This window comes from Dryobates pubescens, chromosome 1 (genome assembly GCF_014839835.1).
Source record: "Dryobates pubescens isolate bDryPub1 chromosome 1, bDryPub1.pri, whole genome shotgun sequence".
Lineage (NCBI taxonomy): Eukaryota > Metazoa > Chordata > Aves > Piciformes > Picidae > Dryobates > Dryobates pubescens.
Genome location: NC_071612.1, coordinates 21,257,081 through 21,270,914, shown reverse-complemented (window position 1 = coordinate 21,270,914; position 13,834 = coordinate 21,257,081). Strand labels below are relative to the sequence as shown.

The 13,834-nt window shown below is 49.3% G+C and overlaps 1 protein-coding gene across 1 annotated transcript in view; it reads right to left on the bottom strand.

Moving 5' to 3' along the window:
* Window positions 1–1,300: 1,300 nt before the first annotated feature.
* Window positions 1,301–13,834, bottom strand: part of NCKIPSD (NCK interacting protein with SH3 domain) — a 58,762-nt gene continuing 46,228 nt past the window's right edge. The window contains exons 9-13 of the mRNA XM_054162582.1: window positions 9,996–10,076; window positions 8,039–8,167; window positions 5,227–5,319; window positions 3,531–3,703; window positions 1,301–2,999 (exon numbers count right to left, since the gene is read on the bottom strand). Of these exons, the coding sequence (XP_054018557.1) occupies window positions 2,796–2,999; window positions 3,531–3,703; window positions 5,227–5,319; window positions 8,039–8,167; window positions 9,996–10,076 (680 nt within the window). The 3' untranslated portion in view covers window positions 1,301–2,795. The remainder of the gene's footprint in view (window positions 3,000–3,530; window positions 3,704–5,226; window positions 5,320–8,038; window positions 8,168–9,995; window positions 10,077–13,834) is intronic.

Genomic DNA, 13,834 nt, shown 5'->3' with positions numbered 1-13,834 from the left:
AACTGGGGATTTGCCACCAAGAAGCCCAATCAGGAGAGAGGTGATACTTTAAAAAATTATGAAGGCTTTCAAGTTTATTTGTTCTAATTACCCAGCTGACAGCTCAGGGGAGGAGGAGAAAATCGTCAGGGTATTACTGCCACAGAACAGTCGTAATTGAATCATTCCAGACAATAAAGCAGAGGCACAGGTCACAGGCAGCACATCGCGGCTCCTGTGCTAGCCCCCCAGCACCCCTCACACACCCTGATAGGAGGGGATGCTGCCCTCACCGCAGCCTGTTAGGGCTAATGAGAATGTGCCTGATCTGTGCCTGTCACCATGTGCCGAGCAGAACCCAGAGCAGGCTGGGGATAATGGCTTTACAGACTGTGCTTTGATTTCCTGCTACGTGTAAAGGCCTTTCCTGGGCAGTAAGTGCAGCTCTTCCCCAGGACCTCCCATGTCAGGCTGCCCCCAGCCCTTGCAGCCCTGGCTACAGTGACAGCACAGTGATGATGCAGAAGGGGTGACACTCACTATGGAGCTGGTACATGGTATGAGCAGCCCCCAGTGACAGCAATGGCTCAGGGTTGCTGAAGGGAGCTGCTGGCTGTGCCAGTACAGGCTCAGCCCAGCCAGGGCTCTGCTAGCTTCTCATAGCAGGCAGGCCCCATTTCTGCAGGCAGCTGTTTGATGCAGCCCCCATGTTTAGAGTGCAGGGAGAGAGCCTGCATCTGGAATTCACACCCCTACTCATGGCCAGGGCTGCAGCCCACTGGCTGCTGGCTCTCCAGCACACAGCCAAGAGCAGAGACCAGCTTCCCTGTTGCCTATTCACTGCTTTAACAAGCAGCCACTGCCCTCCCACCACCCCCACCCAAAGAAGGATGTGTGGGGCTGAGGTCTGAGAGCAGACATCTGCAGCCAAAGCAGGATTCGTTAGCTCTCAGCACAGACTGTTAAAACCTTGCCTCACAGGCTTGCTGCCTTGGCAGCTCTGCTGGGAGCCAGCTGAGGCTGCATGTGCCTTGCAGGAAGTGAATTGCAGAGTCCAGCTCTGCCAGACCCTTAATCCAGAGCAGTGATGCTGAGCAGGCTCACGGGGGTGATGGGTGTGCCCCTAGCAATGGCTGCTGCTCTTCACCACTCCTTGTCTGCCAAAAACATGGTAGGAAAACACAATGCAAGAAGCCGAGTGTGTGAAAAGTACTGCATTGCTGCTATTGTAAGATCAGCACCCAGAGCTTTGCCTTAGCAGGCAGCAGGCACCCGAGCTGCCCCCACTGCTGCAGTCCTCCCCCAACAAGACAGGCAGGGCTACATTCACAGGAGTCCAGTTTAAGACATTTTATTCTTCTGCATGTTACACTTAGTGTTTAAGAAAATACAGGATCCCTTTTGACATTCATACATTTTTACAGGGGAAAAATAGGTTTTTCTATGAGGGTGGTTATTAAGCTTGGCCATTCCCAGGCTGACTTCAGGAGGACCTTGCCCCTGCCTTGGCTGGCAGGTTAACCTGCTCCATTCCCAAGCACCACTGCCTCAGTGCCCAGGGTCCAGGCTTGCAGAACAGAGCTCCTGTCATTACCTCAAGCTTAAAAAAAAAAGAAAAAATAAAATACAGTGCTCAGTATTTCCAGTTCCACTTTCCAATAGCTCCTACACAGAATACTGCAAAGGAAGAGCTGGGGACAGGGTGTGACCAGACTGTGCACACGAATATCTAAGAGACCCACGTTAGTGTGACTGTTACAGGGAAGGAGGTTAATCCTGCTTCTAGAAACCTAGAGGAAATATAAATAAGGGTTCCCCACACTCGTGCATAGTCACAAACAGCTACTGGACACCAGGCTCACGCTGCCTCTGAGCGCTGCCACATGGAGCAGGAGAGCAGCGAGGCAGAGCTACTATGAAGCTCAAGGCAAGAAATCCACACGCTTCACAAACAGAGCAAGCCTGCCCACACGCAGCCCCTCTGCTTGGGGCCCCAGGGCAGAGCTGTGAGAGGTGGCAAGTGGCAGCTTTCACCTGGCAGGACACATCTTTCTGCTGTGTCCCGGCCAAAGGCTTCCTAAGGGCAGCATCACCCACATGGTCATTGCTTCTAGGCTGCCACAGTGTGCAAGTATTTCAGATTTAAACACCACTATAGAAAGCAGATTGAAAAAAGCAGCTGCTGGCGTAAGACCTCTATGACCCTTGATGGGCTGCTACCCAGAGGCAAAGCAGAGGGCCAGGAGAGAGCGAAAGGCTCACTAGACAAGGCGCTGGACAGCGAGCAAGCTACCTCCCCTCGGCAGGGCTGCAGCACATTGGCACTAGCAGCAGAAAACAAAACAGGTGTTACAAAAGCTTCTTCCAAGCACCAGCAGACTCCACTTGGTCACTGCAGGGAGAGAGATGCACATGGAAAAGAAGTGATACTCTAAGGCAAAGGCCTTTCTCTTCGGGACCTCGGGACACCAACGCAGCTCAGCACCCCCCCCACCCTGCCTGCTAAGTCCCTTGCAAGCTCTCTGCCCTTCCCACGAACACCAGCTGCCTAAATACCTCCAGCCCGAGCCTTGCAGGCAAACCACAGCGCCAGCGCCCACCCAGCTCCGACCTCCCCTGAGCACCAGGCCCCGGGGGCACCCCACGCCCCTTCTGCTGCTGGCCTTCCTAAAGGGCTGGTGAATGCTGTCCCAGCCTTAGGCCTCGCATGGAGGGATATAAGGTATGAGCTGTACTGGAAGGGAATGGGGAGGAAGTGTCAACAAGAGACGCCATCAATCCAAGTGGTTCAAACTCCAGTCCAAGCTGAGAGGTGGTTAGCTTGTACTGGGGGAGATTTCTGGGAATTCCTTATAAATCTCCAAGATGATCAGTTTGTCCATCTGGCACTGCTGGTCCTCCTCCTCCTCCCCCAGGATGCGCTGCAAGATGCCCTGCAGGTCAGAGAGGCGGTGCTGGTGCTGCAGATAGGGTGTGGAGCGGATGATGGCGTGCATCAGAGACAGATACTCCATCCTCAGCTGCCAAGTGGGAGGGGAGACAAAACACAGAGCACAACGAAGGTTTAAAGTGAGATAAACAATCATGCCAGCCTCCATTACAGCATGAGTGCAGGAACAGCTGCTGCTGCTGCACCAGCCAGAGAGCAACTCCAGAGGCACCTGCTTGTCCTTAAGGCTCATTAGCAGCTACAGGAAACTCTGCTTTTCCCACAGCAAAACAGTGCTGCTCTTCACTAGCTCTCAAACATGCATAACCCTGTCTCTTGCCATACCAAAACACAGAGATCCCTCCTACTTCTATATCTCACAGAGGGTCTCTATTCCCAAGGGTCCCTGGACGGAAAGGTGCAGACCACCAGAAGCCTTCAAACATGCCTTGCTACTGCTGTGTGCCAGGAAGGATAAATCCTTTCTTCCTCCTCAGCTCCCAGGGTTCATTTAAGCACCCAGAAATACCATGCCCACCCCAGGAGTCCATTCTGGCCTGCACCATCCAACTTCTTTAGGACCGTGCTCCCTTCCCCAGTTCCTGTGGGTTACTATGAGCACCTTGTCTCCTGGGGAGAGATCAGCTATCTGCCGCACCAGGATGTCTATCAGGACCATCATGTCTGTGTGGTAGAAGATGCTGGCTGTATCCTTGCTGGCAAAGATGTCCTGCAGAAACTTCAGCACCGAGTGTTGTGGCTGAGGCTGGTGCTTGAATATACAAACTGGATCATCTGGGGGAGATAAAGAAACTGTGCTAAGCCACATGTCCCCCACTGCCCCCTTCCTCCATCTTCACTGCACATCCCTTTGTTAGACCGTACAGGCTTTGGAGAGGATGCCTTGGTCAGCCACTCCCTGCCTGTGGGCCAGCTCTTGTGCCAGCAGACCTTAGTGTCTTGCACAAAGCAGTGTAATCAGGATGGCAGCTCTGCAGGGTACCAAGCTGAGACCAAACTCATTAGCATTAACATTAATCATTGTTTATGTTTCACCAATGATCCCAGGTGAGAGCTCATTAGCAGTGCCTCCCCTTTTTGCTCAACCATTGAATTTCTCCCCACTTTACAGCCTGGTCCAATGATCCCTCCAAAAACCCCCATCAGATCCTGTACCAGAAATGAGCTTTCACCACAGAGATCAGGCTAGAAATGTCCCAGTAGCAAATAAGCACTTCCAAGTTTAAATGAGCAACCATATCCTATTGTCTTCCAAAACACATCCCTGCAGAACCCTAGAGGGGGCCTCTGGGACACTGCAGAGCCCCCCCAGCACTTGTCAGGAAGACAGGCAAAAGGAAAGCATCTTCATTTAGGTTGTGGTCTTCTTCATTTAGGTTGTGGCCTCCATTTTCTTCTTCCAGACCCTTGCAGTAAGGTGATTCCTGCAGGGAATCTGGCAGGGAAAGGACTAAACAAAGGCTTTGGGAGGAGGCCAGACAGAAGAGCACAGAGAGGCTGGCTGCCCTCAAGCTGATACAGTGCGGAGACAGTGATTTGCAACCCCAAAGAGAACTCAAGCCAGAGTAAGATGAGCTGCAAGCATCACAGGATGAGTTATTTACCCGCAAGTCAACAAAATGAAACTCAGACAGCAAAGCCCCTGTGTTCCAGACAGTATTAGAAAGCACAATAGTGGCGTGTGGCACAGACAGAAATACCTGGCACTGCTCTTCCTGCAGAGATCTCCAGCTTCCCAGCAATATGCTTTCCAAAAGCTCTACATGTACAGTGGATTTCACTCTATGCCTGGAGCAGATACAAAACTAACACTCTGCTGGTGATTCTGAAGGGGGAAGCTCCACTCTAAATAGTATTTTGGAAGGTAAGACCTCCATGTGGATCTGTCCCCTGAGGCAGCTGATTGCCAGCACAGGCTGAGGTTTGTGTGCTAGTGCTGCTGAGTCTTGCCTGTCCAAGGATAAGAGTAGCCCAGATAAGAGCTTGCCTACATTGCAGCCGTCCATGCTGCAATACAAGGCTGAACTGACCTAGAGTATGAGGAAATGACAGCCCAGAAGCCTCTCCTCTCTTCCTAGGTGGCATCAGCATCCCTTTATCCTTTGTGCAGCTCTGTCCTCAGCAACACAGCCTGTCACCCTCACAAACTCACCAGGAAACAGCAAATTCTGCCTGAGCTGACAGCTCCTCAGCTATCCCCAATGCACCTCACCCCTTAACAAGCTCTGGGCTCATCTCCCCCAGTCACCATTAGCTGCACCCCCTGCCGGGCACGTACCAGTGCCACCAACACTCACCTCCCCTGTTCAGCAGCAGCAGCAGCTTCTCTGTGAAAGTCTTGACGTTTGAGTGCTTGCTTATTGTGGTCATGATCACGCTGTGTTCTGGAACTAAGGAAGAGACCTGTTCAGCACATCCCTTTGTTTCCTGAAGGCCACAGCAATAAAATGTCAATAGTAGAGGGCTCCTATTTCACATCAGTGCTCTGGAAAGCTTTGGGGAACCATAGTCTGTCAGGGCTATGAAAAGTTTCAGCCCCACAGAGCGGGTGGGCAGGGAGAGAGAAGGTGAAATCAATCTGAAACAATGCATGAAGCATTTGGGACTTTGTGCTTTCTGTGTGCATCTGATTCACATATGGGCTCCAGTCCTGCCGGCCAAGTACCGTTAAATACTTTGCAAAGGCTTTGTCTTGTTGAACAGCATGTCTGCTCACAAGCCTCTGAAGCCAAGGGCTTCACTGTCTGGTACCTTCTTGCTTCATATCAGTGGTGACTCACTGGAATTTATTGCTTTGCACACTCTAATAAGAAGGGACAACCAGGTCCCTGGAGCGTGCCAGAAAGGAAAAGTTCTTCCCCCCAGCACTAAGCACCAGGCTGTGCAAGTACAGTGGCTGAAGACTTCTAGGAAACATCCCCTAGCCTGCTTGGAGGGTGATTTGTTCTAACTAAAATAGGTTCATCCTAACAGACCTTATGGATGCCTGTGTTCACACTTAGAAGCATCCAAACAGCACAGGATGGCTGTTTCTGTGGCACAGCATTGGCAACCCTGCAATATTCCACAGGCTGCAAAGTGCTTCAGCATCCTTTACAGTGAAGGATGCCAATATAAGCAGCTTTTAGGAGAGTTTCTGAACTAATGCTGCACCACTGAATCTCGCAGAGGAATAAAAAATTCAACCCACTAATAAGCAATCTGAACATCATTTAACATGTTCTTAGCATCAGAGAACAAGTCCCTTGCTCTGGGCTAGACCCCAGGCGGGCGGTAATCCCCCAGAAGTACACTGCCTGTCATGCATTATTGCCTAATTACTGCAGCCAGGAAGTATATGGGCAAGTGTGAGAGGGGTAATGAATGAAAGCAGCAGAGATACACTTAATCAGTCTCTGTGCAATCAGCTTTCACATGAAATTAGAAACTTTCATATCAATTTTAACGAAGTGCAACTCCAAATAACAGGTAAATTACGGGACACATCCTTGCTGCTTTATCCTCCCCTCTCTCCACGCAGCCAAAGGTAAAGCCATGAAGCAGAACCAGAGGAAGCAATTAAAGACAGTTGGAACAACAGGAGATTCTGAGTTACAGAGTGGCCTTTCTTAGCAGGACCTGGAGCTGCTCTCCAATCTGTCAACACTTCAAAACTCACAGGCATCAAGAGGGCAAACGCCCTTCTGGAGGGACCATACATGTTGTCTGTTCTTAGGAAGCTGAGCAGTAACTGAGGGCAATCAGGAGAGAGTGCAGCTCAAGCCAAGGCTGAAAAGCCTGGTGCCAACACACTGGCACTGACTGAGCTTCAAGAGCAGCAGACGGCTAAACATAAGGTTTGTCAAGGCCTACAGAAGGCAGAGGACTTTCTTTCTAGACTGGTATTGAGAACTGCCTGCTGAAGCATTTTCTGTGCCCAATCAGATGTGCCTGTGAGTTAATTCCACTCATGATCTGCACAAGAGGACTGAGAGCACAATTTGCAGATGACACTAAGGTGGGAAGGAGTGTTGGTCTGCCTTAGGGTAGGGATGCTCCACAGAGAGACCTGGACAGGCTAGAGCAATGTGTGACATTCAACAAGGCCAAGTGCCAGGTTCTGCACTTCAGTCACAACCACCTCATGCAACACATGGGGAAGAGTGGCTGGAAAGCTGCCCAGTAGAGAAGGACCTGGGGGTGTTGACTGACAGGCAGCCAAGAAGGCCAACATCATCCTGGCCTCTATCATGAATAATGTGACTATCAGGACCAGTAAAGCGATTGGCCCCCTGTACTGGTGAGGCTATACCTCGAGTACTCTGCCATTTTAGGGCCCTCATTACAAGAAAGACATTGAGGTGCTAAAGCGGGTCTAGAGAAGTGCAACAAAGCTGGTGAAGGGTCTAGAGGACAAATCTTATGAGGAGCAGCTGAGCCAGCTGGGATTGTTTAGTCTGGAGGAAAGGAGGCTGAGAGGAGATCTTATTGCTCTCTATAACTACCATGAAAGGAGGTTGCAGGGAGGTGGGTTGTTCGTCTCTTCTCCCTGGTACTATGAGACAGGACCAGAGGAAATGGCCTGAACTTCTTACACCAGGGGAGGATTAGATTGGGTATTATAAGAAATGTCTCCACTGACAGAGTTATCAAACACTGGAATGGGCTCCTCAGGGAGAAGGTTGAATCCCCATCTGTGGAGGCATTTAAAAGATGCAGACAGAGATGAGGTGCTAAGGGACACGGTTTAGCACCAGACTTGGTAGAGTTAGATAATGGTTGGACTCAATGGTCTTTTCCAATAAAATGATTCTATCATATCCAAGTGCAACCCAGCAACAGGCAGCGTGGAAATACAGAGAGAAATCCCCTGGGCTGCTATGCCCCAGAGGGTCAGCTGGTTGGACATGGTCTCTCAGACCTTGTTGTGTTCAAGGGTTATGCAACATATTTAAACAGTGCAAGAGATGAGGGGAGCCAGAGAGGTTATCACAGTCCCATGAAGACCCAGTAAGAGTCTATTTCTCTGTCTGTCTCTCTCTCTCTCTCTCTCTCTCTCTCCATTCTTCACACTCTTGCTCAAGACCACTGAATTCTTGCCAAGGTAGAGCAGAGCAGCACCCAACTGACCTGGAATGTGGAGATTGAAAGCCAGAAGGACATTGACAAATAAGTCAGGCAGCTGGTCGGTGGTGTCCGAGGGCAGCCCATCCTCAATCACATCCAACAGGAACTGCACAAACTGAGAGTTGAGATGTTCTGCATGGGGAGAAAGAGGGCATTTACAGCATAGTGAAAATAAACCATGTAACAAGGGACCATGAAAGCCACTTCTCTGTGCTTCTATGCCTATTAGTGAAGTGCCAGTGTCAGTCTCCAGGGAACGAACAACCCTGCAAGTGGATTAGAGAGACCACTGAAGTGTCTTTGTGCAAGAGAGAAGTGGCTCACAGGACTATCCACCATGCAGTGCTATCCACCAAATCCTGCTCTAGCTGTTGATGCAGCATTACTGCTGCCAACGAAGGCTTCAGGCAGGAAGGGATTTGTATTCTTGACCACTGGTTTAATCCATCTATTGAAAAAAAGAAAAGAAGAGCCATCACCCAGTCATTAGAAACAACACATTTTTCAATTTAGCCATTAGGAAAGCAGAGGAGCTCATGCAAATAAGTCCACCTGCAGGAAATAATTGCCAGGGTGACAAGAGGAGAGAAAAGCAGGAAGTGTGGAAACTTATTCCACAGCCTCTACTGTGCCAGCTTAAATCTTATTTGTGTTTACTGGGGTGGTAAGGGTGAAACTGCTGAGGAGAAGCTTACGAAAATTTCTACTGCATTTCAAGGAAAAATGAGCCCAGAGTTTCCCAAGTACAGGGAACACAACATGACCTGAGGAAGAAGCTTTGTGGCTGAAGGTTGGAAGGAAAGGACAGCAGATAAAACAGGCAGATCTGGCACAGTGTTTGCACTTCCCAATTGACTGCAACACCCTTAATCATCTCTGCTTTCCCTAAAGGCTTAAAATGCACAGGGCTGCACTGTCCTGTTAGAACAAAGACCAGCAAGAGGCCACCTCATGCATTTGACAGCTTTAGGGGCTGTTCAGGAACAGTGTATCAAGAACACTGTATCAGGAACAGTGTGGCCAGCAGGAGCAGGGAGGTCATTCTGCCCCTGTACACAGCACTGGTTAGGCCACACCTTGAGTCCTGTGTCCAGTTCTGGGCCCCTCAGTTTAGGAAGGAGGTTGACTTGCTGGAGCGAGTCCAAAGAAGGGCAACGAAGTTGGTGAGGGGCCTTGAGCACAGCCCTGTGAGGAGAGGCTGAGGCAGCTGGGGTTGCTTAGCCTGGAGAAGAGGAGGCTCAGGGCAGACCTTCTTGCTCTCTACAACTACCTGAAGGGAGGTTGTAGACAGGTGGGGGCTGGTCTCTTCTCCCAGGCAACCAGCACCAGAACAAAAGGACAGTCTCAAGCTGCACCAGGGGAGGTTTAGTCTGGAGGTTAGGAAGAAATTCTACAGAGAGAGAGAGATTGGCCATTGGAATGGGCTGCCTGGGGAGGTAGTGGAGTCACCATCATTGGAGGTGTTTAGGAGGAGACTTGATAGGGTGCTTGGTTGCATGGTTTAGTTGATTAGGTGGTGTTGGATGATAGGTTGGATGCAATGATCTCGAAGGTCTCTTCCAACCTGGTCTATTCTATTCTATTCATGGAGTGATCTGGGCTCTCAGCCTCATTAGCAGACATAACATCTCTGAGGCAAGTGAGAGATGCATGTTTCCAATGTTGCTTAGTCAGAGTGATGGACAAATCCACCTCTTGTGCAGCATGACATCAGTCCTCCACTGCTCTAACCCAGATTTGTGCTGCTCTCTGGAAATCTGGCATCGCGTCCTGGTGCTTCGGCAGCCAGACTACTGATGAAGAGCAGACCTTACTCTTGCCCTGCTCACCTGGACTTTCCTCTAGCTGTCCCCACCTTGGCCACCAGGAAAGGTCCCTTCCTTGGGTCTGCTAGCACGCCCCAGAGGTCCCACCATCAGCTCTGCTGTTCTACCAAGCCGTGTGCATAAGCTGCTCTTACCATAGTGATGGTATGGCAGGGGCTCCCCCATGGAGAACATCATTGCCAGCACCAGTGCAGAGTAGCACATCTTTTGATGATCTGCAAGATAAAGGTCCTGCCATTAGCTCTTCTGAGGATGTGGAATAGCGTTCCCTAGTGGCAGCTAGGAAGTAACACCTTTAATAAAGTCATTTAACACCGATTAGGAGCGCTCCTTGTTCCCGGTTTACTGAGCTGTAAGGGTGTTGTTCCCCCTGTTTAAGCACCTCCCATGCCTTCTGTGACATACCTTACCAAAGCAATTTTAAAATACTCACAAGAATTATTCTTGATTTTTATCTCCTCTACTGGAGATGATCTGGGAAAACTTGATCTGAATAATTAAACACCTCCCCTGCACAGTCCCAGGACACATCCCATAGTTATGTAATTACTGAACCCAGAAAAAGCATCCATCTGGCCACCTTGAAATACTGCCTGTTCCAACCAACACCACCCCCAGACAGCTATGCTGCTTGTTACCATCCCTCCACTGCTCCACTTTTGCTACTTCAGCTCTGCCTGGAGGTATAAGAGGTCTCTGGGGAGACCAGATCGCTGCTCATGACTGGGGCTGTGCATCTGCCCACCTCCCAGGCCACACGTGTCGCCAGCATTCGTACATCCCACAACCTGCCAGTCCAACATGATTTTCACTGGCAGTAGCTATGCTTCACAGAACCACAGCCAGTGCCTTTCCTGAATTTCAATTAATGGATACACCTCAAAACATTTGCTGAATAAAAGAACATAATCATGGAATAGGATCTGTGTCATCATCAAACATAGCCTCTGTCCAGTTCAACAAGTCTGAAGATGACAGGAAAAGGAACATTGAGGAGAAAGTTCTTCACAGAGAGAATTGTTAGCCATTGGAATGGGCTGCCCAGGGAGGTGGTGGAGTCACCATCCCTGGAGGTGTTCAAGTAGGGATTGGACGTGGCACTTGGTGCCATGGTCTAGTAGTCATGAGGTCTTGGGTGACAGGTTGGACTTGATGATCTTTGAGGTCTTTTCCAACCTTTTTGATTCTATGATTATTTCTATGAAGTAGGTTACCACACATACTGGCTAAATAAAGTTCAGCTACATCTGCCAGAAAGCATCTGGTGCACTTGTTACACATTGCATCTACAAAACACAACAAAATGACCCCAAACTACTTTTCATTAGAAAAGAAGAAAGTCCCCTTCAATGCTTCTCTCACAGAACTGTTCCACAGTATGTGCTGGTTCTGCTACCCCCTCCAAACCCTTTAAGACATTTAAATCTCTCAGCACCAGCAGCCTGCAGCTGTGTTTTGAGAGCATAGGCTAATGCCTTTGCTGTCACTCCATACCCCTGGACCTGGCCAAAGGACTTGCAACACTTGGCAGCCCTCAAATTTACTGTTAGCACAGGAGAGAAAAAACAAACAAACAAAACCCCTAGCAAATCATTCCAACCTCAGGATCCTGGAAAGTCAGCTCTGGGAGCAAAGCCTCTACAGATGAAGAACATGCAGACACTGTCAAAGCTCCACAAGATGCATGGGTTTTCAAATAGCAAATACTCTGAGTAAAAAAATAGATCATTTAGGGCTTAACCAGAGATGCTACAGCATTAACAAGATTAAGAGTTTGTAAGAGAGCACTCTAGACCATATGGCAGCAAAGGAAAGCTGGAAGCTGCTGTTTACTCTTGGTACACAGAGAGGGAGGATATTCAATGATTTAAATATATTTCATACTTATATAAGAAGCTCTCAGCTCTAAGGTGTCAGTGATACCAAAGCTCACTGTGGCAGAAAACCAAACTGTTCACCACATGATTTCTTCATTCTTTCCTCTGCAGCTTCAGGAGTTGTGTGTCAGAGGCAGGATAGTGCAGTAGGCAGACGTAGGGGCCTGCTGTTCCCATGTTCCTAGTAAGGATCAAATGAACAAAAATATTTTCTCATCACCTCAGGAACAATGAAATAAGGATGTGAGAACCAGGAGCCAGTGATAAACGTGTGGCCATAGCTGGTGTGGAAGAAGAGATTAGAGATGGGAAGAGGGAGGACAGGTTTTGGAACACAAGCCCTAATAGGAGAGGCTGAGGGAGCTGGGGTTGCTGAGCCTGGAGAAGAGGAGGCTCAGGGGAGACCTTATTGCTCTCTGCAACTACCTGAAGGGAGGTTGTAGACAGGTGGGGGCTGGTCTCTTCTCCCAGGCAACCAGCACTAGAACAAGAGGACACAGTCTCAGGCTGCACCAGGGGAGGTTTAGGCTGGAGGTTAGGAAGAAGTTCTACACAGAGAGAGTGATTGCCCATTAGAATGGGCTGCCTGGGGAGGTGGTGGAGTCACCATCATTGGAGGTGCTGAGGAGGAGACTTGATAGGGTGCTTGGCTGCATGGTTTAGTTGATTAGGTGGTGTTGGATTGGTTGATAGGTTGGACACGATGATCTTGAAGGTCTCTTCCAACCTAGTCTGGTCTATTCTATTCTATTCTATTCTATCCTTGTCCCATCTGCCATTAACTGATGGCCATCCATCCGAGCTGACAGCAGACTTCACTGCTGGGTGGCTAATCTTGTGTTTGCCTAAGGATGCTGAATCAAAGGAGACTGAAACCAGGCAGAAGCTGGAGCAAATCCAGATTTACTGAAGTGCCCTCACTCAGCACAAGTTCTTGGAATGTCCCAGCTGCAGCCAGACTCATCCAAGACATGCCATGCTAAAGAACAGAGTTAATTGCCAGACAAAGCACATTATTTTTTTCATTGCACCGCAGCACCAGCGGCTGCAAGAAAGTAAGCAGCATTAATACAACTGTCCCAAAGCAGAGAGACTCTACTAATGACAGACTCATAAGCATCACTCAAGTGGCCATGAAGGGCAGGAGAGATGTGGCTGAGCTCACCAACCTGCATTACCAAAGGCTGCTGAGATACTGGTAAGAAAGCTGCCATTATGCATGGAAGATATTTCTCAGAAGCTTTCAAAGACCTTGCTTCCAACTTCTAAACACAGCAGTGCAAAACCTAGGCACTGGAAGCAGACAACTGTCTACAACTGAAATGAAAAGAGCCCAAGAGCTGACTTGCATACGCACTGAGCTGCAACAAGGGAGAAAGTCATGATTACAGACTGGATTATCCCTGTTTGTTTTCTTTGGAATTGTTCTGGCTAATTCTGCCTCACTCTGGCTTACTATAAGCTCTTCTAACACTGATAGATGTGCTGGCTAGCCATAGCAGAGGAAAGTGGCTGTCCAGAAGCAGTAAGACTCAAACATCTGGCAGAAGAACTGGCCAGCAGCCAACATGCCTGCATCAGCTTCGGGGTAAAGTGCTTTCTCATCAAAGGCACCCAGCATCCATGCACAGAGGTTCTGCCTCTGCTGCTCATCATTAACAAGCCAGGAGGGATCCCACAGAGCTACTGCAGCCAGTTCCAACACTCCCCAGTTGCTTAGTGTTGGCACCAATTGCTTTGGTCCCTGCCATTCACAGAAGGGATTAGCTATTCCACAGTATGTCACAGATCAGCTGCTATTCTCAAGGTTTTGGTACCAAAATAAGCTCAAGCCATTCTAGGATTCAAGGTCACGTTTTCACACAAGGCACTGCTTGCCATTTGCTGGCAGGACATGGAGCAGTAAACAGGAGAAAGACAGGAGGGAACTACTAATGCCCTGAAACACTTCTGAAGGACACTTTTGGGTCAAGGATGGTTACTTCTCTGCAGCCCTGCTGTGAAGGTCAAGAGAACTGGATGATGCATGTGTTTGCCATGAGCTTAGCACAAGGAAGGTAGCACAGGATCGGGACATGGATTTGGGAGGCTCCAGT